A 27,508-nucleotide genomic window follows, 5' to 3' on the forward strand; every position below is an offset into this window, starting at 1 on the left:
TGCTCCTGAGGGACAAGCTGGAGACGGCTGGTGTGGAGTATGACCTGGCAGAGTGGATCCTGGACTACCTCACAGACCGACCCCAGTTTGTGAGAGCCCGGAACTGTGTGTCTGACACTCGGACCTGCAGTGTGGGGGCGACCCAGGGCACTGTCCTCGCGCCCTTTCTCTTCACCCTTTACACTGCAGACTTCAGACATGACACGGACAGCAGTGTCCTGCAGAAGTTCTCTGACGACTCTGCCATCATCGGACTCATCACGGACGACGATGATGCGGAGTACAGAGGACTGGAGCAGGACTTTGTGGACTGGTGTCAGCGGAACCACCTCCTCATCAACGCGGGGAAGACCAAGGCCACTCTGCTGCCCCCCCTCACCAGTGAACATCCAGGGACGGGACATTGAGAGAGTGGACTCATACAAGTACCTGGGTGTTCATCTGAACCACAAACTGGACTGGACTCACAACACAGACGCACTGTACAGGAAGAGCCAGAGTTGGCTCTACCTCCTGAGGAGACTCAGGTCTTTTGGAGTGACAGGGCCACTCCTGAAGACCTTCTATGACTCTGTGGTGGCATCAGCTCCTGTACGGTGTGGCCTGCTGGAGCAGCAGCATCACAGAGAGGGAGAGGAAGAAGCTGGACAAAGTCATCAAGACGTCCAGCTCCGTCCTGGGCTGTGCTCTGGACTCGGTGCAGGAGGTGGGGGACATGAGGGTCCTGGCTAGATTCACATCTATGCTTGACCATGAGTGCCACCCCCTGCAGGACACTCTCTCCGCTCTGGAGAGCAGCTTCAGTGAGAGACTGATCCACCCTCGCTGTGTGAAGGAAAGGTTTCGTAGGTCTTTCCTTCTGCTGCTGTCAGACTTTATAACAAAAACTGTTAGTCCTGAACACTCGCAATACTGACCTAACCATGTGCAATTCCGTCATATGTGCAATTACTGTCGTGATTCATGTGCAATTACTGTGAAATTCATGTGCAATCCATGTGCCGTCGTGACATATATTCATGTGCAATTACTGTCGTGATCACATGCAATGGTATTTATGTATTTATTAGGCCCGAGCGCCACAAGCTGGCGAGAGGCCTATTAATCTCGTAAGGCCGTGCGAAGCACGGCTGCGAAAGTGCGCACATAGTGCGCACGAAATCGAGCGCGATGCGCTCGCCCACTTCCAAACACTCACTAACGCACTCCTTCACTCATGCACGCCCCGTGCATACTAATTAGTAGTAGGAAAATGGAACATTACCGTTGTAAACGGGCGAAGCCCGTGCAAAAGTGCGCACTAAACGAGCACTTTACATTGAGATGACGACCGCTTCGCGGTCGTCATCCCCATATAAAGCACTCATTTGCGCTAAGTACCTCACGAATACGTTCCCCATCTCTTGCATGTTCCGTGCATATAAGCATGTAATGCAAAAAATGAACATTATTACTGTATAGAGGGCCAAAAACACAAAGTGGGCGGAGCCCACTCAAAATTAACGAAAGTACCCGTCAGTGACCAGGGACCCACACCATGAGGTAGGAAAGCGCGAGCGCTTTCCGAAAATGTATAGTTTATGATATTTGGAAAATGGGAAACATTGTTTTCGTATCGGAATATTATTCTTTCTTTCTTTCTTTCTTTCTTCTTCTCGGGACCAACCCCCCTATTTTTCACCCAGTGAACATTGACGAAAAGTCACAAAAATGTTCACACCTCTAAAAATCGTGCCTCTCTACATTCTGGCTATTTCCCTTTTCTAAAATAAAAAAAATTGGCGCGTCAGCGCCCCCAAATGTACCAAAAATGCCTTGAGAGATGGGAAATGACCCCAAAAAAATCTGATCGTAGAATCATGAAATTTGGCACAGAGGTAGATGGTGACAAGAGAAGTAAAAAATATTATTACGGCAACGCCGTCCGCCCAACCAAATGTCGGCCATATTGCTTCAAAAATGGCTAAACATGACTTCGGAGTTTTTCCAAACGTCGTACTTTTACGAACTCCTCCCAGGGCGTTGGCCCTAAAAAGCTGAAATTTGGTGAAAATGCTACTGAGGAGTGGGACATCAAAAGTTATCCAAATTACATTGATACCTGTCACGGTCTCTGTGCGGCGAAGCCGCAAACTGTAGCAAGAATTTCAGAAATCTCCCAAATTTAACATTTCTGCCGTTTGCGCAGATAAAGTCCGAATTGCGTCAAATTAGAATCAGTTGTTAAACTCTTTGCCCTAAACCTACTTGAAGTGAAATAAATTAATTTGGAGCCACAGCGCCCCCTACAGATTTTATATGGAGGTTAAATATTTAGTTTTGCGAAATTATATGAAATTTGACACACAACTCAATTTTGGCATCCCCATCAAAAAAGTCAATGAGACCCATGTCATAATTGTTATGGCTTTGCCGTAACGATGACCGAAACCTTCCATGTTATTCCAATGGGGCCAGAACATGTTTACACTTTAGACTTTCACAAACTCCTCTTAGGGCGTTAGACATATTAACCTGAAATTTGGTGAGACTCATCTTCAGGGGTGGACCATCAAAAGTTATCCACATTTTTATTCAAAGAGTCACGGTGTCTGTGCGGCAAAGCCGCACATTTTGCCAAGAATTCAAAATAAAATTGCTTTTTGATGGTAAAACAAAGGGGAGAAGATGTGACAGCGTCACAGATTCAGCAGTAGGCGTAATAAAAGGACAATTGGGGCGCGTTAGCGCCCCCTCCTCTTGCGGCGTGGCGGCGGCGTAGCGAGGGCCGATCATTGCCGCTTGCGGCTATATTTATTATTATTTTTCTTGTTCTTCATCGCTTTGATCTCTAATTTGACCCCCTGAACATGCTCAAAAACTCACCAAACTTTGCCCAAAATTCAGAATCGGCGAAAAATTTTGTTTTTTCTGGGCCATTTTTTTTTTCCTAAAAAAATGGCGCGACAGCGCCACCGACAAAAGTCAAAATACATTGCGCCTATGGGAGACGCCCCGAGGTCAACTTTGTCGTAAAGCTACGATATTCGGAACACGCATTCCTCTTGTGAGGACAAAAAACAAATATTATTGTGGCCACGCCCCCAGACTTACCCTATGGCCGCCATCTTCCTTTGAAAATGAAAACACGCTGTGTTAGCCATTTTGTTCACGTCAAACTTTGACGAACTCCTCCTAGGGCGTTTTGCCCACCAACTTCAAAATCGGCGGAGGTCCTCTGAACAAGTGGGGCATCTAAAGTTATCCAATTTTTTCAGATACCTCTTACGGTCTGTGTGCGGCGCAGCCGCAAAGTTGGACAACTTATTTTGGGATATTGCAGATCTAAAAATTGTTCCCATTTGATCAAAACAAGTCCGATTAGGACCAAATTTGAATCAGTTGTTCAACTTTCTAGTTTGGACCAGTTTATGATGACAAAATTGAAATGGGCGTGATAGCGCCCCCTACAGAGTGACCTTTAAATTAACATTGAAGGTCAAAAATTAGTTTTACCAAAATTTTCTAAACTTTACCCAAAATTCTATTTTGGCGTCCCGATCAAAAAAGCCAATCAGACAAATGCCTTAATTTTTACGGCGTAGTCGTAGCGATGACATAAAACTCCCATGTTATCCCTATGGGAAAACCGCTAAATCTCTCGAATATCCACATTTTTCTGTTTCACACTTTAACGAACTCCTCCTAGTGCGTTTTGCCCACCGACCTCAAAATCGGTGTACGTCCTCTAGACAAGTGGTGTATCTAAAGTTATCCAAATTTTAAGGATAGCTTTTACGGTCTCTGTGCAACGGAGCCGCAAACGTTTCCCAGAATTCTGACTATTTGGCCTTCAGAGTGGCCTATAAACAAAGGAGTTTTTCCACATGACATGATATTTTGAACAAAATTCTAATTTGCCATCCTGATCATAAAAGTATGAGAGCCAAAGTCATATTTTGTACGGCGTAACCGTAGCGATGACAGAAACATCCCATGTTATCCTTATGGGAAAATCGTACAATCGCTCAAATCACCACATTTTTATGCTTCACACTTTAACGAACTCCTCCTAGGGCGATTGTCCGATCAAGTTCATATTTGGAGAATATCATCTACACAAGCGGGGCATCAAAACTTATCCATATTTTGATTCTAAGTGCTACGGTCTCTGTGTGGCGGACCTGCAAATATATGTCAGAAATGGGAAAACAGCGAAATCTCTGAAATGTTCACATTTACGCTTCACACTTTAACAAACTCCTCTAAGGGCAATAGCTCGATCAAGCTCATATTTGGGGAAAATCATCTACACAAGCGGAGCATCAAAACTTATCCATATTTTTATTCCAAGTGTCACGGTCTCTGTGTGGCGGACCCGCACATTTGACTGACACTTGTGTTGATTTGCACTGGATTTGCCATGTCAATTGTGTCGCCGTCTGTCAAGTTCTTTTTTAATTCAACACAATAAGGGCGCCATCTTTATCAAGTCGAAAGCGCAGAGTCGGAAGGCAGGCGGCCCGCGAGGGCCGTTGGATGCCGCTTGCGGCTTTAATTAGGCCCGAGCGCCACAAGCTGGCGAGAGGCCTATTAATCTCGTAAGGCCGTGCGAAGCACGGCTGCGAAAGTGCGCACGTAGTGCGCACGAAATCGAGCGCGAAGCGCTCGCCCACTTCCAAACACTCACTAACGCACTCCTCCACTCATGCACGCCCCGTGCATACTAATTAGTAGTAGGAAAATGGAACATTACCGTTGTAAACGGGCGAAGCCCGTGCAAAAGTGCGCACTAAACGAGCACTTTACATTGAGATGACGACCGCGAAGCGGTCGTCATCCCCATATAAAGCACTCATTTGCGCTAAGTAGCTCACGAATACGTTCCCCATCTCTTGCATGTTCCGTGCATATAAACATGTAATGCAAAAATTGAACATTATTACTGTATAGAGGGCCAAAAACACAAAGTGGGCGGAGCCCACTCAAAATTAACGAAAGTACCCGTCAGTGACCAGGGACCCACACCATGAGGTAGGAAAGCGCGAGCGCTTTCCGAAAATGTATAGTTTATGATATTTGAAAAATGGGAAACATTGTTTTCGCATCGGAATATTATTCTTTCTTCTTCTCGGGACCAACCCCCCTATTTTTCACCCAGTGAACATTGACGAAAAGTCACAAAAATGTTCACACCTCTAAAAATCGTGCCTCTCTACATTCTGGCTATTTCCCTTTTCTAAAACAAAAAAAACTGGCGCGTCAGCGCCCCCAAATGTACCAAAAATGCATTGAGAGATGGGAAATGACCCAAAAAAAATCTGATCGTAGAATCATGAAATTTGGCGCCGAGATAGATGGTGACAAGAGAAGTAAAAAATATTATTACGGCAACGCCGTCCACCCAACCAAATGTCGGCCATATTGGTTCAAAAATGGCTAAACATGACTTCGGAGTTTTTCCAAACGTCGTACTTTTACGAACTCCTCCCAGGGCGTTGGCTCTAAAAAGCTGAAATTTGGTGAAAATTTTACTGAGGAGTGGGACATCAAAAGTTATCCAAATTTCATTGATACCTGTCACGGTCTCTGTGCGGCAAAGCCGCAAACTGTAGCTAGAATTTCAGAAATCTCCCTTATTTAAAATTTCTGCCGTTTGCGCAGATAAAGTCCGAATTGCGTCAAATTAGAATCAGTTGTTAAACTCTTTGCCCTAAACCTACTTGAAGTGAAATAAATTCATTTGGCGCCACAGCGCCCCCTACAGATTTTATATGGAGGTTAAATGTTTAGTTTTGCGAAATTATATGAAATTTGACACACAACTCAATTTTGGCAACCGCATCAAAAAAGTCAATGAGACCCATGTCATAATTGTTATGGCGTTGCCGTAACGATGACCGAAACCTTTCATGTTATTCCAATGGGGAAATCGCCAGAACATGTTTACACTTTAGACTTTCACAAACTCCTCCCAGGGCGTTAGACATATTAACCTGAAATTTGGTGAGACTCATCTTCAGGGGTGGACCATCAAAAGTTATCCACATTTTTATTCAAAGAGTCACGGTGTCTGTGCGGCAAAGCCGCACATTTTGCCAAGAATTCAAAATAAAATTGCTTTTTGATGGTAAAACAAAGGGGAGAAGATGTGACAGCGTCACAGATTCAGCAGTAGGCGTAATAAAAGGACAATTGGGGCGCGTTAGCGCCCCCTCCTCTTGCGGCGTGGCGGCGGCGTAGCGAGGGCCGATCATTGCCGCTTGCGGCTATATTTATTATTATTTTTCTTGTTCTTCATCGCTTTGATCTCTAATTTGACCCCCTGAACATGCTCAAAAACTCACCAAACTTTGCCCAAAATTCAGAATCGGCGAAAAATTTTGTTTTTTCTGGGCCATTTTTTTTTTCCTAAAAAAATGGCGCGACAGCGCCACCGACAAAAGTCAAAATACATTGCGCCTATGGGAGACGCCCCGAGGTCAACTTTGTCGTAAAGCTACGATATTCGGAACACGCATTCCTCTTGTGAGGACAAAAAACAAATATTATTGTGGCCACGCCCCCAGACTTACCCTATGGCCGCCATCTTCCTTTGAAAATGAAAACACGCTGTGTTAGCCATTTTGTTCACGTCAAACTTTGACGAACTCCTCCTAGGGCGTTTTGCCCACCAACTTCAAAATCGGCGGAGGTCCTCTGAACAAGTGGGGCATCTAAAGTTATCCAATTTTTTCAGATACCTCTTACGGTCTGTGTGCGGCGCAGCCGCAAAGTTGGACAACTTATTTTGGGATATTGCAGATCTAAAAATTGTTCCCATTTGATCAAAACAAGTCCGATTAGGACCAAATTTGAATCAGTTGTTCAACTTTCTAGTTTGGACCAGTTTATGATGACAAAATTGAAATGGGCGTGATAGCGCCCCCTACAGAGTGACCTTTAAATTAACATTGAAGGTCAAAAATTAGTTTTACCAAAATTTTCTAAACTTTACCCAAAATTCTATTTTGGCGTCCCGATCAAAAAAGCCAATCAGACAAATGCCTTAATTTTTACGGCGTAGTCGTAGCGATGACATAAAACTCCCATGTTATCCCTATGGGAAAACCGCAAAATCTCTCGAATATCCACATTTTTCTGTTTCACACTTTAACGAACTCCTCCTAGTGCGTTTTGCCCACCGACCTCAAAATCGGTGTACGTCCTCTAGACAAGTGGTGTATCTAAAGTTATCCAAATTTTAAGGATAGCTTTTACGGTCTCTGTGCAACGGAGCCGCAAACGTTTCCCAGAATTCTGACTATTTGGCCTTCAGAGTGGCCTATAAACAAAGGAGTTTTTCCACATGACATGATATTTTGAACAAAATTCTAATTTGCCATCCTGATCATAAAAGTATGAGAGCCAAAGTCATATTTTGTACGGCGTAACCGTAGCGATGACAGAAACATCCCATGTTATCCTTATGGGAAAATCGTACAATCGCTCAAATCACCACATTTTTATGCTTCACACTTTAACGAACTCCTCCTAGGGCGATTGTCCGATCAAGTTCATATTTGGAGAATATCATCTACACAAGCGGGGCATCAAAACTTATCCATATTTTGATTCTAAGTGCTACGGTCTCTGTGTGGCGGACCTGCAAATATATGTCAGAAATGGGAAAACAGCGAAATCTCTGAAATGTTCACATTTACGCTTCACACTTTAACAAACTCCTCTAAGGGCAATAGCTCGATCAAGCTCATATTTGGGGAAAATCATCTACACAAGCGGAGCATCAAAACTTATCCATATTTTTATTCCAAGTGTCACGGTCTCTGTGTGGCGGACCCGCACATTTGACTGACACTTGTGTTGATTTGCACTGGATTTGCCATGTCAATTGTGTCGCCGTCTGTCAAGTTCTTTTTTAATTCAACACAATAAGGGCGCCATCTTTATCAAGTCGAAAGCGCAGAGTCGGAAGGCAGGCGGCCCGCGAGGGCCGTTGGATGCCGCTTGCGGCTTTAATTAGGCCCGAGCGCCACAAGCTGGCGAGAGGCCTATTAATCTCGTAAGGCCGTGCGAAGCACGGCTGCGAAAGTGCGCACGTAGTGCGCACGAAATCGAGCGCGAAGCGCTCGCCCACTTCCAAACACTCACTAACGCACTCCTCCACTCATGCACGCCCCGTGCATACTAATTAGTAGTAGGAAAATGGAACATTACCGTTGTAAACGGGCGAAGCCCGTGCAAAAGTGCGCACTAAACGAGCACTTTACATTGAGATGACGACCGCGAAGCGGTCGTCATCCCCATATAAAGCACTCATTTGCGCTAAGTAGCTCACGAATACGTTCCCCATCTCTTGCATGTTCCGTGCATATAAACATGTAATGCAAAAATTGAACATTATTACTGTATAGAGGGCCAAAAACACAAAGTGGGCGGAGCCCACTCAAAATTAACGAAAGTACCCGTCAGTGACCAGGGACCCACACCATGAGGTAGGAAAGCGCGAGCGCTTTCCGAAAATGTATAGTTTATGATATTTGAAAAATGGGAAACATTGTTTTCGCATCGGAATATTATTCTTTCTTCTTCTCGGGACCAACCCCCCTATTTTTCACCCAGTGAACATTGACGAAAAGTCACAAAAATGTTCACACCTCTAAAAATCGTGCCTCTCTACATTCTGGCTATTTCCCTTTTCTAAAACAAAAAAAACTGGCGCGTCAGCGCCCCCAAATGTACCAAAAATGCATTGAGAGATGGGAAATGACCCAAAAAAAATCTGATCGTAGAATCATGAAATTTGGCGCCGAGATAGATGGTGACAAGAGAAGTAAAAAATATTATTACGGCAACGCCGTCCACCCAACCAAATGTCGGCCATATTGGTTCAAAAATGGCTAAACATGACTTCGGAGTTTTTCCAAACGTCGTACTTTTACGAACTCCTCCCAGGGCGTTGGCTCTAAAAAGCTGAAATTTGGTGAAAATTTTACTGAGGAGTGGGACATCAAAAGTTATCCAAATTTCATTGATACCTGTCACGGTCTCTGTGCGGCAAAGCCGCAAACTGTAGCTAGAATTTCAGAAATCTCCCTTATTTAAAATTTCTGCCGTTTGCGCAGATAAAGTCCGAATTGCGTCAAATTAGAATCAGTTGTTAAACTCTTTGCCCTAAACCTACTTGAAGTGAAATAAATTCATTTGGCGCCACAGCGCCCCCTACAGATTTTATATGGAGGTTAAATGTTTAGTTTTGCGAAATTATATGAAATTTGACACACAACTCAATTTTGGCAACCGCATCAAAAAAGTCAATGAGACCCATGTCATAATTGTTATGGCGTTGCCGTAACGATGACCGAAACCTTTCATGTTATTCCAATGGGGAAATCGCCAGAACATGTTTACACTTTAGACTTTCACAAACTCCTCCCAGGGCGTTAGACATATTAACCTGAAATTTGGTGAGACTCATCTTCAGGGGTGGACCATCAAAAGTTATCCACATTTTCATTCAAAGAGTTACGGTGTCTGTGCGGCAAAGCCACACATTTTGCCAAGAATTCAAAATAAAATAGCTTTTTGATGGTAAAACAAAGGGGAGAAGATGTGACAGCGTCACAGATTCAGCAGTAGGCGTAATGAAAGGACAATTGGGGCGCGTTAGCGCCCCCTCCTCTTGCGGCGTGGCGGCGGTGTGGCGAGGGCCGATCATTGCCGCTTGCGGCTATATTTAGGCCCGAGCCCCAGCAGGGGGAGGGCCTATTGCTCCCGCAACGCTGCCGAAGGCAGCGTTGCAACTGTCTGACCAAACATGCGGGCGCAGCCCGCATGTTTGGTACCCCGTCGCCCCTGGCAAGTACAGTGAACTAGCCCATGCCGAAGGCATGGATCATGCATACTTACTCCTGCTATGACAGAAATAGTCAACAATTAGTGAATGGGCGTAGCCCATTCACTAATTGTTGACAACAGCAGCGCGAAGCGCTGCATTCCTCCAAAAACCCTCCTGGCATCGTCCCGTATGCGAGAATCCATGCCGCAGGCATGGGCCATGCTTGTATCTGCTCAAATCAATGGAAGTCTATGGGGAGTGGGCGGGGCATCCCGACGGAATAGGGAGTGACGAGCGCGTAAGCGCTCGTAATGATGATTCCACCCCATGGCGGCATCGGGAAGGCTTAGAGCTTTCAAACGATGTATCATTTGTTGTTATAGTAAAAACGGCTATATTGTTTTTGCTAAAAATATTATTATTATTATTATTATTATTATTTTTCTTGTTCTTCTTCAGCGCTTTGATCTCTAATTTGACCCCCTGAACATGCTCAAAAACTCACCAAACTTTGCCCAAAATTCAGAATCGGCGAAAAATTTGATTTTTTTTGGGCCATTTTTTTTTTCGTTAAAAAATGGCGCGACAGCGCCACCGACAAAAGTCAAAATACATTGCGCCTATGGGAGACGCCCCGAGGTCAACTTTGGCGTAAAGCTACGAAATTCGGGACACGCATTCCTCTCGTGAGGACGACCAAAAAAAATCATTGTGGCCACGCCCCCAGACTTACCCTATGGCCGCCATCTTCCTTTGAAAATGAAAATACGCTGTGTTAGTCATTTTGTTCATGTCAAACTTTGACGAACTCCTCCTAGGGCGTTTTGCCCACCGACTTCAAAATCGGCGGACGTCCTCTGGACAAGTGGGGCAACTAAAGTTATTCAATTTTTTGAGATACCTTTAACGGTCTGTGTGCGGCGCAGCCGCAAAGTTGGACAACTTATTTTGGAATATTGCAGATCTAAAAATTGCTCCCATTTGATCAAAACCAGTCCGATTAGGACCAAATTTGAATCAGTTGTTAAACTTTCTAGTTTGGACCAGTTTAGGCTGACGAAATTGAAATGGCCGCGATAGCGCCCCCTACAGAGTGACCTTTAAATTAACATTGAAGGTCAAAAATTAGTTTTACCAAAATTGTCTAAACTTTACCCAAAATTCTATTTTGCCGTCCCGATCACAAAAGCCAATCACAAAAATGCCTAAATTTTTACGGCGTAGTCGTAGCGATGACAGAAACCTCCCATGTTATCCCTATGGGAAAACCGCAAAATCTCTCAAATTACCACATTTTTATGTTTTACACTTCAACGAACTCCTCCTAGTGCGTTTTGCCCACCAACCTCAAAATCGGTGTACGTCCTCTAGACAAGTGGGCCATCTAAAGTTATCCAAATTTTAAGGATAACTTTTACGGTCTCTGTGCGACGGAGCCGCAAACGTTTCCCAGAATTCTGACTATTTGGCCTTCAGAGTGGCCTATAAACAATAGAGTTTTTCCAAATGACATGACATTTTGCACTAAATTCTAATTTGCCATCCTGATCATACAAGTATGAGAGCCAAAGTCATATTTTGTACGGCGTAACCGTAGCGTTGACAGAAACATCTCATGTTATCCTTATGGGAAAATCGTAGAATCGCTCAAATCACCACATTTTTACACTTCACACTTTAACAAACTCCTCCTAGGGCGATTGTCCGATCAAGCTCATATTTGGGGAAAATCATCTACACAAGCGGGCCATCAAAACTTATCCATATTTTGATTCTAAGTGCTACGGTCTCTGTGTGGCGGACCCGCAAATATATGTCAGAAATGGGAAAACAGCGAAATCTCCAAAATGACCACATTTTCACGCTTCACACTTTCACCAACTCCTCCTAGGCCGATTGCCCGATCAAGCTCATATTTGGGGAAATCATCTACACAAATGGGGCATCAAAAGTTATCCATATTTTGATTTTAAGTGCTACGGTCTCTGTGCCGTGGAGCTGCAAATATACTGTCACAAATGGGAAAAACGCCAAATCCTTGAAATGTTCACATTTATGCTTCACACTTTAATGAACTCCTCTGTGGGCAATAGCTCGATCAAGCTCATATTTGGGAAAAATAATCTACACAAGCGGAGCATCAAAAGTTATCCATATTTTTATTCCAAGTGTCACGGTCTCTGTGCGCTGGAGCTGCACATTTGACCGACATTTGTGTTAATTTGCACTGGTTAAGCACAGCATTGTACATGTCCAATGTGTCGCTGTCTTAGTTCTTAGACAATTGCGTTAGCGCCATCTCTGTAAAATGCAGAGAGCAGAGTCGGAAGGCCGGCGGCCCGCGAGGGCCGTTGGATGCCGCTTGCGGCTTTAATTTTTATTATTTTTCTTGTTCTTCTTCAGCGCTTTGAGCTCTAATTTGACCCCCTGAACATGCTCAAAAACTCACCAAACTTTGCCCAAAATTCAGAATCGGCGAAAAATTTTGTTTTTTCTGGGCCATTTTTTTTTTCGTTAAAAAATGGCGCCACAGCGCCACCGACAAAAGTCAAAATACATTGCGCCTATGGGAGACGCCCCGAGGTCAACTTTGTCGTAAAGCTACGAAATTCGGGACACGCATTCCTCTCGTGAGGACAAAAAAAAAATATTATTGTGGCCACGCCCCCAGACTTACCCTATGGCCGCCATCTTCCTTTGAAAATGAAAACACGCTGTGTTAGCCATTTTGTTCACGTCAAACTTTGACGAACTCCTCCTAGGGCGTTTTGCCCACCGACTTCAAAATCGGCGGACGTCCTCTGGACAAGTGGGGCATCTAAAGTTATCCAATTTTTTGAGATACCTTTACCGGTCTGTGTGCGGCGCAGCCGCAAAGTTGGACAACTTATTTTGGAATATTGCCGATCTAAAAATTGCTCCCATTTGATAAAAACCAGTCCGATTAGGACCAAATTTGAATCAGTTGTTAAACTTTCTTGTTTGGACCAGTTTATGATGACAAAATTGAAATGGGCGCGATAGCGCCCCCTACAGAGTGACCTTTAAATTAACATTGAAGGTCAAAAATTAGTTTTACCAAAATTGTCTAAACTTTACCCAAAATTCTATTTTGCCGTCCCGATCACAAAAGCCAATCACAAAAATGCCTTAATTTTTACGGCGTAGTCGTAGCGATGACAGAAACCTCCCATGTTATCCCTATGGGAAAACCACAAAATCTCTCAAATTACCACATTTTTATGTTTTACACTTTAACGAAGTCCTCCTAGTGCGTTTTGCCCACCGACCTCAAAATCGGTGGAACGTCCTCTTGACAAGTGGGGCATCTAAAGTTATCCAAATTTTAAGGATAACTTTTACGGTCTCTGTGCGACGGAGCCGCAAACTTTTCCCTGAATTCTGACTATTTGGCCTTCAGAGTGGCCTATAAACAATAGAGTTTTTCCAAATGACATTATATTATGCACAAAATTCTAATTTGCCATCCTGATCATAAAAGTATGAGAGCCAAAGTCATATTTTGTACGGCGTAACCGTAGCGATGACAGAAACATCCCATGTTATCCTTATGGGAAAATCGCTAAATCGCTCAAATCACCACATTTTTACGCTTCACACTTTAACAAACTCCTCCTAGGGCGATTGTCCGATCAAACTCATATTTGGGGAATATCATCTACACAAGCGGGGCATCAAAACTTAGTCATATTTTGATTTTAAGTGGTACGGTCTCTGTGCCGTGCAGCTGCAAATATACTGTCACAAATGGGAAAAACGCCAAATCTTTGAAATGTTCACATTTACGCTTCACACTTTAACAAACTCCTCCGTGGGCAATAGTCCGATCAAGCTTTACTTTGGGAAATATCATCTACACAAGAGGGGCATCAAAAGTTATCCATATTTATATTCAGAGTGCTGCGGTCTCTGTGCGGCGGCGCAGCAAATTTGACTGACACTTGTGTTGATTTGCACTGGATTGGCCATGTCCAATGTGTCCCCGTCTGTCAAGTTCTTTTCTAATTCACACACAATAAGGGCGCCATCTTTATCAAGTCGAAAGCGCAGAGCCGGAAGGCCGGCGGCCCGCGAGGGCCGTTGGATGCCGCTTGCGGCTTTAATTAGGCCCGAGCGCCACAAGCTGGCGAGAGGCCTATTAATCTCGTAAGGCCGTGCGAAGCACGGCTGCGAAAGTGCGCACGTAGTGCGCACAAAATCGAGCGCGAAGCGCTCGCCCACTTCCAAACACTCACTAACGCACTCCTCCACTCATGCACGCCCCGTGCATACTAATTAGTTGTAGGAAAATGGAACATTACCGTTGTAAACGGGCGAAGCCCGTGCAAAAGTTCGCACTAAACGAGCACTTTACATTGCGGTCGTCATCCCCATATAAAGCACTCATTTGCGCTAAGTAGCTCACGAATACGTTCCCCATCTCTTGCATGTTCCGTGCATATAAGCATGTAAGGCAAAAATTGAACATTATTACTGTATAGAGGGCCAAAAACACAAAGTGGGCGGAGCCCACTCAAAATTATCGAAAGTACCCGTCAGTGACCAGGGACCCACACCATGAGGTAGGAAAGCGCGAGCGCTTTCCGAAAATGTATAGTTTATGATATTTGAAAAATGGGAAACATTGTTTTCGCATCGGAATATTATTCTTTCTTTCTTTCTTCTTCTTCTTCTCGGGACCAACCCCCCTATTTTTCACCCAGTGAACATTGACGAAAAGTCACAAAAATTTGCACGCCTTTAAAAATCGTGCCTCTCTACATTCTGGCTATTTCCCTTTTCTAAAATTAAAAAAATTGGCGCGTCAGCGCCCCCAAATGTACCAAAAATGCATTGAGAGATGGGAAATGACCCAAAAAAAATCTGATCGTAGAATCATGAAATTTGGCGCAGAGGTAGATGGTGACAAGAGAAGTAAAAAATATTATTACGGCAACGCCGTCCGCCCAACCAAATGTCGGCCATATTGCTTCAAAAATGGCTAAACATGACTTCGGAGTTTTTCCAAACGTCGTACTTTTACGAACTCCTCCCAGGGCGTTGGCCCTAAAAAGCTGAAATTTGGTGAAAATGCTACTGAGGAGTGGGACATCAAAAGTTATCCAAATTACATTGATACCTCTCACGGTCTCTGTGCGGCGAAGCCGCAAACTGTAGCTAGAATTTCAGAAATCTCCCATATTTAAAATTTCTGCCGTTTGCGCAGATAAAGTCCGAATTGCGTCAAATTAGAATCAGTTGTTAAACTCTTTGCCCTAAACCTACTTGAAGTGAAATAAATTCATTTGGCGCCACAGCGCCCCCTACAGATTTTATATGGAGGTTAAATGTTTAGTTTTGCGAAATTATATGAAATTTGACACACAACTCAATTTTAGCATCCCCATCAAAAAAGTCAATGACTCATGTCATAATTGTTATGGCGTTGCCGTAACGATGACCGAAACCTTTCATGTTATTCCAATGGGGAAATCGCCAGAACATGTTTACACTTTAGACTTTCACAAACTCCTCCCAGGGCGTCAGCCCTATTAACCTGAAATTTGGTGAGACTCATCTTCAAGACCATCAAAAGTTATCCACATTTTCATTCAAAGAGTCACGGTGTCTGTGCGGCAAAGCCGCACATTTTGCCAAGAATTCAAAATAAAATTGCTTTTTGATGGTAAAACAAAGGGGAGAAGATGTGACAGCGTCACAGATTCAGCAGTAGGCGTAATAAAAGGACAATTGGGGCGCGTTAGCGCCCCCTCCTCTTGCGGCGTGGCGGCGGTGTGGCGGCGGCGTGGCGGCGGCGTGGCGAGGGCCGATCATTGCCGCTTGCGGCTATATTTTTTATTATTTTTCTTGTTCTTCTGCTTTTTGAGCTCTAATCTGACCCCCTGAACATGCTCAAAAACTCACCAAACTTTGCCCAAAATTCAGAATCGGCGAAAAATGTTGTTTTTTCTGGGCCATTTTTTTTTCGTTAAAAAATGGCGCGACAGCGCCACCGACAAAAGTCAAAATACATTGCGCCTATGGGAGACGCCCCGAGGTCAACTTTGGCGTAAAGCTACGAAATTCGGGACACGCATTCCTCTCGTGAGGACAAAAAAAAAAAAATATTGTGGCCACGCCCCCAGACTTACCCTATGGCCGCCATCTTCCTTTGAAAATGAAAACACGCTGTGTTAGCCATTTTGTTCACGTCAAACTTTGACGAACTCCTCCTAGGGCGTTTTGCCCACCGACTTCAAAATCGGCGTACGTCCTCTGGACAAGTGGGGCATCTAAAGTTATCCAATTTTTTGAGATACCTTTACCGGTCTGTGTGCGGCGCAGCCGCAAAGTTGGACAACTTATTTTGGAATATTGCAGATCTAAAAATTGCTCCCATTTGATCAAAACGAGTCCGATTAGGACCAAATTTGAATCAGTTGTTAAACTTTCAAGTTTGGACCAGTTTAGCATGACAAAATTGAAATGGGCGCGATAGCGCCCCCTACAGAGTTGCCTTTGAGTGAACATTGATGGACAAAAACTGGTTTTACACAAATGTTCTAAACTTTGCCCAAAATTCTATTTTGGGGTCCCGAGCAAAAGGCCAATCAAACTTATGCCTTAATTTTTACGGCGTAGCCGTAGCCATGACGGAAACCTCCCATGTTATCCCTATGGGAAAATTGCTAAATCTCTCGAATATCCACATTTTTCTGTTTCACACTTTAACGAACTCCTCCTAGTGCGTTTTGCCCACCAACCTCAAAATCGGTGTACGTCCCCTAGACAAGTGGGGCATCTAAAGTTATCCAAATTTTAAGGATAACTTTTACGGTCTCTGTGCGACGGAGCCGCAAACTTTTCCCTGAATTCTGACTATTTGGCCTTCAGAGTGGCCTATAAACAATAGAGTTTTTCCAAATGACATTATATTATGCACAAAATTCTAATTTGCCATCCTGATCATAAAAGTATGAGAGCCAAAGTCATATTTTGTACGGCGTAACCGTAACAATGACAGAAACATCCCATGATATCCTTATGGGAAAATCGCGAAATTGCTCAAATCACCACATTTTTACGCTTCACACTTTAACGAACTCCTCCTAGGGTGATTGTCTGATCAAACTCATATTTGGGGAAAATCATCTACACAAGCGAGGCATCAAAAGTTATCCATATTTTGATTCTAAGTGCTACGGTCTCTGTGTGGCGGACCCGCAAATATATGTCACAAATGGGAAAACAGCGGAATCTCTAAAATGACCACATTTTTACGCTTCACACTTTAACGAACTCCTCCTAGGGCGATTGCCCGATCAAGCTCATATTTCAAGAATATCATCTACACAAGCGGGGCATCAAAAGTTATCCATATTTTGATTCTAAGTGCTACGGTCTCTGTGTGGCGGACCCGCAAATATATGTCAGAAATGGAAAAACAGCGAAATCTCTAAAATGACCACATTTTTATGCTTCACACTTTAACAAACTCCTCCTAGTGCGAAAGCCCGATCAAGCTCATATTTGGGGGAAATCATCTACACAAACGGGGCATAAAATATTAGTCATATTTTGATATTAAGTGGTACGGTCTCTGTGCCGTGGAGCTGCAAATATACTGTCACAAATGGGAAAACGCCAAATCTTTGAAATGTTCACATTTACGCTTCACACTTTAACAAACTCCTCCATGGGCAATAGCTCGATCAAGCTTTACTTTGGGAAATATCATCTACACAAGCGGAGCATCAAAAGTTATCCATATTTATATTCCAAGTGCTAAGGTCTCTGTGCGGCGGAGCAGCAAATTTGACTGACACTTATGTTGATTTGCACTGGATTGGCCATGTCCAATGTGTTGCCGTCTGTCAAGTTCTTTTTTTATTCAACACAATAAGGGGGCCATCTTTATCAAGTCGAAAGCGCAGAGTCGGAAGGCCGGCGGCCCGCGAGGGCCGTTGGATGCCGCTTGCGGCTTTAATATTCTTTCTTCTTTCTTCTTCTCGGGACCAACCCCCCTATTTTTCACCCAGTGAACATTGACGAAAAGTCACAAAAATGTTCACACCTCTAAAAATCGTGCCTCTCTACATTCTGGCTATTTCCCTTTTCTAAAACAAAAAAAATTGGCGCGTCAGCGCCCCCAAATGTACCAAAAATGCATTGAGAGATGGGAAATGACCCAACAAAAATCTGATCGTAGAATCATGAAATTTGGCGCCGAGGTAGATGGTGACAAGAGAAGTAAAAAATATTATTACGGCAACGCCGTCCGCCCAACCAAATGTCGGCCATATTGCTTCAAAAATGGCTAAACATGACTTCGGAGTTTTTCCAAACGTCGTACTTTTACGAACTCCTCCCAGGGCGTTGGCCCTAAAAAGCTGAAATTTGGTGAAAATGCTACTGAGGAGTGGGACATCAAAAGTTATCCAAATTACATTGATACCTCTCACGGTCTCTGTGCGGCGAAGCCGCAAACTGTAGCTAGAATTTCAGAAATCTCCCATATTTAAAATTTCTGCCGTTTGCGCAGATAAAGTCCGAATTGCGTCAAATTAGAATCAGTTGTTAAACTCTTTGCCCTAAACCTACTTGAAGTGAAATAAATTCATTTGGCGCCACAGCGCCCCCTACAGATTTTATATGGAGGTTAAATGTTTAGTTTTGCGAAATTATATGAAATTTGACACACAACTCAATTTTGGCATCCCCATCAAAAAAGTCAATGAGACCCATGTCATAATTGTTATGGCGTTGCCGTAACGATGACCGAAACCTTTCATGTTATTCCAATGGGGAAATCGCCAGAACACGTTTACACTTTAGACTTTCACAAACTCCTCCCAGGGCGTTAGACATATTAACCTGAAATTTGGTGAGACTCATCTTCAGGACCATCAAAAGTGATCCACATTTTTATTCAAAGAGTCACGGTGTCTGTGCGGCAAAGCCGCACATTTTGCCAAGAATTCAAAATAAAATAGCTTTTTGATGGTAAAACAAAGGGGAGAAGATGTGACAGCGTCACAGATTCAGCAGTAGGCGTAACAAAAGGACAATTGGGGCGCGTTAGCGCCCCCTCCTCTTGCGGCGTGGCGGCGGTGGCGTGGCGAGGGCCGATCATTGCCGCTTGCGGCTATATTTTATTTTTATCTTTATTATTTTTTCCCCTCCATCCCTTGTTGGGTAATGGGAGGTTTTGTCTGTGGGAGTTTTTGTTTATAGGAGATCTTCTACTGAAAGTGTTTTTCAGACTTCCTATAAGTGATCTGTTCTTCTGGATCTACCTCTGTATCTACCTGCGTTGCATCAATGAAATTTCCCCATGTGGGACAATGAAGGATTATCTTATCTTATAATGTCTACTCCTATGAACAAGAACATTCTATTTCTTATTACTATTAGGAAGACCTTTGTGCATTTTATATAAAATGTCCCTGAATGAAAAAATAAATTAGACAAAAGCACTATCATCTCAAACAAAGCAGAAATTAGTAGTTCAAAATGACACTGAACTGACCACATAATAATCACTGTCTGTTGTTTGTGTGTATGTGCTTTATACTTTTCCTGAAACATTTGACAAATTAGATCATTAGGGAGCGTTTCCATTTGCTTACTTTCAGTGATTGTTGGTTAATCAGCTCGTCTTTGATGGTTTCATTGTTTATTTCCTAACTTCCTTTTGGATAAATCAAACAGTTTGTGAAGCACTGCAAGACGACTATTATCCCCCACAAACATAAATAGAGTTTAATGTGCACAATGGGTACAACATAATCGTCCTAACTCAGTTCTGGTAACACATTAGAGTACTTCCAGACCAAAAAAACAATATATAAGAAAACTGCTCATAGGTTATCACTCCAGCATTTTGCAATGACAACCGTTTTTAAGATCAGTGGCATTATTTACTATCAAAAGTAAACTCAGTATCCCTTGGAATTACAACGATGCAACACACAAGATAGGATTCACTTCACATGAATTTTGTGGGCCGTTAATTTCTCTAACTAAAGGTCTCAGAGTGTGTCAGTGTGTGTTAATGGGGAATAACGCATCGATATAATAAAAGATAACGACTTACCTCGGCTCATGAAATCCTTGGTATGCGTAATGCTGCAGTAGAGTCCAAGTAATGCCATTGTCTGATGAGTAATGCAACAGGACCCCCTCTCCAGGCTGGTCTGGAGCAGGACAGGAACTCAGGGTACTACGACTACCCAGGCGAAGAGTAAACTGTAGGTATCTGCCAAAAAAAATATGAAACAACACTAATTAGACAAACTATCACGACCCTTAACCTGGAAACAAGTTGTTGAAGCTGGACATCTTGATCAGAACATTAATCTGTTCAAGAGTGCCCATAAAGTAGATGATATTAATGTAGGTGTGCTCTCAAAGACCTTTATAAAGCAACTGATGAGAAAACAAATGAGATGATAAAAATAGATTGACCAAAGATGTATTTATGAAACAGTGGTGTCAGTGGAAAGGATAAAAAACACAGCCAAGCAGAGCGAAGGTGGGAGGTAGATGGCAGAATGATGAAGGAGATGATTAAACAAATGAGGACAGAATAAAAGGAGGAGGCGGAGTGTGAGTAAACGCTAGGTGGAAATATTAATTAATGCATGTATTTGTTTTGTCTGGTGAATATATTGTATTTAAGGTTTATAATAATGTAACAATTTATTAAAACATAGAACAGTTTAATGATCATACCACCTAGTCCACCTCTACTTTCCTGTCCTTGGCTGGATTGTGTTTTCATTAGCAGAGTAGTTTTCTCTTTTAGACAGCTGTCAAGTCAATGAACTATAAAGCTGGCATTAAATATGGCCGTCAGGTGGCACAAATAATCCATCTAACACAGATGCCGTATCAAACTTAATTGCCCTTTGTTTATCTTCCTTTTGCACATTTTAATTTTGTTCTGTTCTCATTTGCAGACTGCTTTATGATGATAATCCATTTTCAAATGTAAGGACAATGCAAATCAGGGGAAGTAATAAGGACAGCTGTAAAGCATTTGAAGCATCAATTACCAGTAAAATGCCTAATCAGTCTGAGCTAGCAACTAAATTAAGAGATGATTTATATTTCATATTTAGAATAATGAATAATGTTTAGATTCCATCTCATTTCTGTTCACCTTGCTTGGGAGCTGTCTAATGGTGTGGTGATTAAGTGCCGTCTGCTGTCCCGATTGAAGACAAGAGCTTTGCCGCTGGCCAGTACTCCACATCCAAAGCTGACCTCCGCCCCCCGCATTGAGGAGAAGCTGTGATAGGATGAGAGCCGCGGGCTGGAGAACCCCTCTGACAGAAAGGCAGGAAAGGTCTGGGACGCCAACTCACAGGCCGGGCCACTGAAGCCTGGGTCACACCTGGTCAAGAGCACAGGACACGATAAAAGAGGAGAGAATTTTGTACAATACTGACAAGTGCTGTTCACAAGTGGTCCCTGTTCCACTCCAGTCTGGGGATGAAAAATTAATAAAAAAATATATATATATTAATAAGGAAGGGATATTATAAAATTAACTGATAAATCAAATTTGATCATTTTAGGTGATTCATTTCATATAGTAATCGGTGCTCTAAGGCATTAGTGGATAAGGAGCAGACTAATTTTGAAGAAAAGACATGAGATTGATTTCATCTAATAAAGAGAAACGGCTTACTTGCAGCCTGTGCGGGAACAGTGTCCTCTTCCAGAGCAAAAACGCAGACAAGCTGGGCCAATATAAACTAAAACACAGCAAATATTACATTATTACACAGTCGAGTTCAAACAATAAACTGAGTAACCTTTGCAGATCCTTTGCAGATCCTACCATTGTCTATGGCCCACATGTTGCCTGTTCCAGTTCCAGACTGCTTCCAGCGGAATCGCGTGGTCTCTGTGAGGGCAGCGTTGGGCAGAGGGATAGATATTCTGGTCCATCTGAGGAGAAATTACAACAGAGTTGTGGCCACAGTAAATCCATTGTCACACTTGTTTAGCTGGAGCTTTGGAGGCTGCATACCCGCTGTAGTTGTCAGAGGAGTAGATGGTGCTGTGTGGGAGGTGTGGTCCAGCACACAGCTCTGGGAGACACTCTGTGTGGAGCAGAGACCATGAGCGGCCCTGGTTACTGGAAAACTCCAGTGAGACACTGCCAAAACAGAAACAATGACAGTTAAATACACACAATGCAGTGCCACGTTAAAAGGGTAATCCATGAATGTCTAATTTTGATGGAAACATTTTAAGATTTATAGAGAAAAGGACACCTGTTGGCAGGCTGAAAGGAGCCACAGCCCAGGTTGATGGAGAACTGAGCGACATGTGTATGTGTGCCAGGCAGCACAGGCAGAAGCTGCATAAAGTCCACAGCCCAAACGTGATGCTTGGCCCCCCCATGAGAGCGCTGCTCCAGGCAGAACTGGGTAACAGGTGTCTGCAGCTCTGTGGGCAGGCCAACTGAAACCACAGCAGGAGTCTGCAACATTATAGATTGTAAAGGTTGAATAGTAAGCATGGGCAGAAAAAGGCTGATCAACTAAGAAATCCATCAAAAATAATGAGTAGCCATCAATCCTATGTATTTACCCTGTATGAGGAGTATGGGAGAGTGTCGAGTATGACTCGTTCTCGCCTGCCTTCAGATCGCCCAAACAAGATCACATCGTGTTCATGGGATTCTCCTGGATCGCAATCACCTCCACCTAGTCATGCAAAACACATTAGTACTAATGATTTATGATATGGTACAGTGAGCACTTACTTACCCATGGTAAAGTGGAAGCGCAGGTTTCCATAAGTCGTGGTGTCGATGTAGGGCGTGCAAACTCTTCTTCGACCCTCTAACTCAAACACCAGAGCCAAGCCTGATTCAATCTCTCCACACTCCGTTCCATAAACTGCTCCTTCAACGTCCCAGCTACAAAAAATGATGTCAAGGTGAAAATCTACTTGTAAATTGTACCTTAGTCCAAGTCTGTGCAATTACAATTCTAATGTACAGTATACAGTATATCATTACTGGTTGCCATAAACAAATGGTTGCAATAAATAAAGCCAGAACATCGTGAATACATCATAAATCACCTGGAAGAGGCCTATGCCGACAGGACACAGACATTATTCCTGCACAGTGGAGAGCGACTACTGATTAGCACTGACAGAAGTTAACTCAGTGTGTCAGCCCTCTCCTGTGTTCATCCGCTTCTCCATCTTTCTCTACAATTTCTTCTCCCCATTATTATTTTCTATTTTTGTGACTTTGACAAAGCCGCTGGAGTAACACCTGTGCGCTATTTTCAATAGAAGAACTCGTTCCAATCAGCATCTTGTCAGCGATGCCAGAGAAATCAAGGTCAGATCTAAATACCCTCTCCTTAGTTCTTTATTGTACTATTACTAACAAATACAACTAGCATAAGCAAATGGTTGAGTAAATACAAGATGTACTTTGATGGTGGAGTCTCAAAATCTTCTTCCCAGTAGCTCCTCCCCTCTTCTCGGTGCAGGTCAATGTCTCTTGAGGAGGCAAAGCTATGGCCCACTCCCTCAGCGCCATGGAAGTACAGAGCATTGCCCTCTGATTGGCATGCATGCTAGTCACAAAATAATAGTATACAAATATTAGAAACATTGTTGAAAAAAAAGCATAACATAAAAACACATTTGATTTGGTTGATCTGCACCTTTATAGTAGATCCAGGAAAGAAGAGCCAGTTGGCTGTGTCAGGGGGGTCCAGGTTGTCCTCCATTAGAGGAGTTTTGTGTGCAGAATTCACCAGCAGCACATTGTCCAGGCCCCAACAGGACTCGTAACCTTCAGGACCCTGTGGTGCGTCCTGAGACCAACGGAGACGCACCCCATCGGCCCGAGACTGAGGAGGCATGGGCAGGAGGTGGACCACAGTGCTGCTGTTGGTTGGAGCTCTGCAAATATACACAGATATTCGATATATGTTCACTGCATGAAATTAGGTATTCATTCTAGAAGTGCCTATAATATCTAGTGCAGAAAGCTGAACTTTCTCCTTGTGTTCAAAGGTCATCTAACACAGCATTTTTTAAGATGTTTCAACCGTTCGTGGAAGTAATCTTCAATCTGAAGATGCTGGTTTGTTTACTTACTACTATTAGTACTAGTAGTAAGTAGAACTACTACTACTACTACTGGTAACTATTGTTCTCTACCAGCTTCTGCTTTACAACTGTTGAATAACTGATTAGCACTTGACTGGCTTGGTTCTGTTATGACCAAGGTCTTAGAAGGTTATTGTAAACAGAAGGTAAGTTGTATCTTAATCAACCATTTCTGTGCAAAACATATTTGTTACTTTTTCAGGGATTACACTGACTAGAATAAACACTGAATAACTCAAAATGTCTCCGGGTAGACTTGTAACTGGTTTATCCACGGTCAGTCACATTTCAAGGGGACTTAAAGACGGATGAAAAAGTGACTGACCTGATCTTCTCCATAGTGATCCACTCATCGTCCGTGTTGTTGCCAGTTGCACTTACGCTGTATGACACAGTGATGCTTGGGTCTGAGTAACTAAACCGGCAAGAACCTGAACCTGTGAACAAAGAAAATGTTTGAGTAAATGTCTGTGTCCTCCTTTGAAACAGTATGGAACATCACAGAGCAAGCCATCAGTTTTGAAAGGCTGAATAGCAGATGCAGCCATGAATAACCCTACAGTATATGTTGACACAAATATGTTCGCCGTATAGAAGCAGACTTGGTCAAAGGTTGCTAATGGAGGAAGCAGCAAACCATCGTGTTGTTAACTTTCACCTTTTTTTCACTTCTCTCTCACCTCTCAATGTTTTCCACCCTCTCTACATTGTGCTGACTGTCTGATGCAACGCCACCGAACAAAACTGTGCATTAACCTGCCAGTGTTCCTGTGCACCTCTATAACGCCCCGCTAAATCCACCAAACTACAGCACAAACTCATTTCAATGTCGTGTAAACAGCTCCACAGCGAGACTGACAGGAATTCAAAGTGCTCGGGGTTAGAGGCAATGTCGCTGCAGCTTATCTTCTACCTACTCTACTTCCTGCCAGCCATGCTTCCAGACATATTGGTGAAAACATGTAATGGGCATGAAAAATACAACGCTTTTAAAACTCTGCAAGAGCATTTAAGGTGTCTTTCTGGGCGTACAGAGAGAGAGGACTGTGCTGTGTAAACCGGCACACTCACTGACATGTTGTAAGACAAATGATATAGTTCCTGCTGATGACAGGGGGTTATGTGTCCTCGCAGATGACATTGCAAGACATTTAATATAGGTATAAAAAGGCACACTGTATTTCCATATAGGAGAGTGCGGTTCTAGTGTAATACAGTACTTACCAAGAGCAAACTGCAGGACAGAGGCTGTGCTTGTGTTCAGAGGCACTGTAGACTGAGGGAGGAGAGAGGCACAGAGAGAGAAAAAGTACATCAATAATCTAAAAGATCTATTGGATTTGGAGTTAAAGGTTCACTATGTAACTTTTCTGGAGGAAGGTAAAGCCCTTGCAAGAATCAGAGCTTGATCTATTTGTCTGACCTGTTTTGCAACAATGTTTTACACAAGTTAAAGCACTGAATTAAACTAATCCATTTCCATGGAGACAAGCAGAAGGTGCTATGAGCCCAACTTACAGATCAGATCTGATACAATTAGAATGCATGGTTTTCAAGTTGTTTGGCCAGTAATAAAGCACTTGTAATTGAATAAATGCATGATAAGTGTCATAAAGCAATTACTTTTTACAGATATGGTACTTACAGTTCTCAGTTACATGTGTTTTGTTTTTGTTTGTTTTTTGGCTAAATAAAAGCCTTGAAGTAGGTGGTAAACCCTCCAACAAGTCAGACAACTTCATCAATCTCTGCTTCTCACAAGATACCATACAACCTACTTGTAACAGGACAGTGTCAGCAAATTAGATGAAGATTGAATCTCAAATGTAGATGTTCAAATGCCTTTTTTTGAGTATTCACTTCATTGAGCATGAAAGCGTCTGTGTTAATAGCTGTGCGTGTTTGTTGTACTTGACAGAAGAACTGCCAGGAAGCAGCTTCAAACATTTGGACCAGTGTCAGGCAAAGCAAATGCTTATCAGACAAGTAAATAGAATCATGCCACTAAACATGTCTCTGTGATTGGCTGCGTTTCAACTCCAACAGCTAAGTCAATGTTTTGAAAATGAGATGGGAAATGAATGAACGCTTTGATAGGTAATTGAAATAATTAACAGATAAAACACATTTGTCAAGTATCTGTCTGTCGTGATCACATGCAATGGTATTTATGTATTTATTTATTTGTCTATGGGAGTTTTTGTTTATAAGAGATCTTCTACTGAATGTGTTTTTCAAACTTCCTATAAGTGATCTGTTCTTTTCTTCTGTGTCTACTTCTGTATCTTCCTGCGTTGCACCAATGAAATTTCCCCATGTGGGACAATAAAGGAATATCATATCTTATCTTATCTAATTATTTTTGTAATGATTCAATGAAGCAACAGCAAAGCAACTTCAGCCAACTCGCCACAAAGTACTATGACTGTATTTAAGGTTGGCACATAATGTTGGCTCTTGTGTATTATTTCATCATTCATTATTTTTTATTATTATTTTGTAAAAGTTGGCGTGAAAACCCAGCTATGTCTGTAACTGAGATGTCTACGCAGCAGCAGAGCACCAGTGTATTACAGTGTGGTTGTGGCTGATAAGTGCCTGGTTTGGGTGCAGGGTCAATGGTCTGTGAAATATGTGGTGGTTTGTGTGGTTAAACATGGCAGTTACCAGCTCTCGCTCTCTAAAGGGCTCGCAGAAAGTGACAGCTCGACCGTGCAGGAGCGCACCGCACTGCTCCCCGACGTCACAGTTGGCACACTCAGACCTGACACGGAGAAATATTGTAGTTAGAAGAATCTGAACCAATAATCAAGTGTTAAAACCCCAAAAGACAAGCACATACCAAATACTGGGGTCCAGCTGTGTGTGAGACAGGTTGGAGTCAAAGTCGTCTCGCACGACGGCGTGTTTACCGTGGAGCTCGACTGCACAAAGACATGACATAAGTTCTCACTAATTAAGGCAGTGCAGTTCGGTTCATTATAAAAAAAATAAAAAAAAATGTGGCATGGTCAAATTATTGTCATATTGGTTGTTTAGAAAATGATGATGTCTTACTCTCAAGTATATATAAGTATGTATAATATATCCAAAAGGTCAATCCACAAATGTCGACCCTGATGATTTTGATGGGTGACTAGACCTATTAACCTTTATTTACAATACAAAATAAAAACTGCATTGTAACAACATGCATTTCCACTACCCCCATCTGTATTAAATATTATTGGTCTGTTGACTTTCTTCTGCTCCGCCCACTTTCCCCTCTTTTCCCACGTGATCGTCACTTTCGCTGTAATTGTACTTCTGGTCGGGTTAAATGGAGATGGAGGGAAAAGTCGCCGCTGAAATGTACTATAAAGTAGATTGATTTGTGTAAAATATCCGATGTTCATGTGACCAACAAGTCAACAATGCACCGATTCCCTGGCTTTTTAGACTGTGTCTGTTAGTCTCTCGAGGTCAGTCATATAATGCCTACGGGCAAAAAATCCATAAAAATATTAATAATAATCAATAGAAAAAACAAAAAAATTA

General features: G+C 42.8%; 1 protein-coding gene across 4 annotated transcripts in view; it reads right to left on the reverse strand.

Annotated features, from left to right (window-relative positions):
* The window catches only part of LOC140349222 (reelin-like), a 114,393-nt gene that overhangs the window by 24,861 nt on the left and 62,024 nt on the right, over nt 1-27,508 (reverse strand). For all 4 annotated transcript variants that reach the window (XM_072435494.1, XM_072435495.1, XM_072435496.1 and 1 more), the window contains exons 6-19: nt 26,814-26,895; nt 26,639-26,735; nt 25,196-25,247; nt 24,297-24,408; nt 23,521-23,761; nt 23,285-23,430; nt 22,603-22,754; nt 22,424-22,539; nt 22,105-22,313; nt 21,858-21,986; nt 21,666-21,775; nt 21,513-21,579; nt 20,982-21,215; nt 19,914-20,075 (exon numbers count right to left, since the gene is read on the reverse strand). In XM_072435494.1, the coding sequence (XP_072291595.1) occupies nt 19,914-20,075; nt 20,982-21,215; nt 21,513-21,579; nt 21,666-21,775; nt 21,858-21,986; nt 22,105-22,313; nt 22,424-22,539; nt 22,603-22,754; nt 23,285-23,430; nt 23,521-23,761; nt 24,297-24,408; nt 25,196-25,247; nt 26,639-26,735; nt 26,814-26,895 (1,909 nt within the window). The remainder of the gene's footprint in view (nt 1-19,913; nt 20,076-20,981; nt 21,216-21,512; nt 21,580-21,665; nt 21,776-21,857; nt 21,987-22,104; nt 22,314-22,423; nt 22,540-22,602; nt 22,755-23,284; nt 23,431-23,520; nt 23,762-24,296; nt 24,409-25,195; nt 25,248-26,638; nt 26,736-26,813; nt 26,896-27,508) is intronic.

This window comes from Eucyclogobius newberryi, unplaced genomic scaffold (assembly GCF_026437365.1).
Source record: "Eucyclogobius newberryi isolate DKJ021-1_F unplaced genomic scaffold, fEucNew1.0.hap1 SCAF_7, whole genome shotgun sequence".
Classification (NCBI taxonomy): Eukaryota; Metazoa; Chordata; class Actinopteri; order Gobiiformes; family Gobiidae; genus Eucyclogobius; species Eucyclogobius newberryi.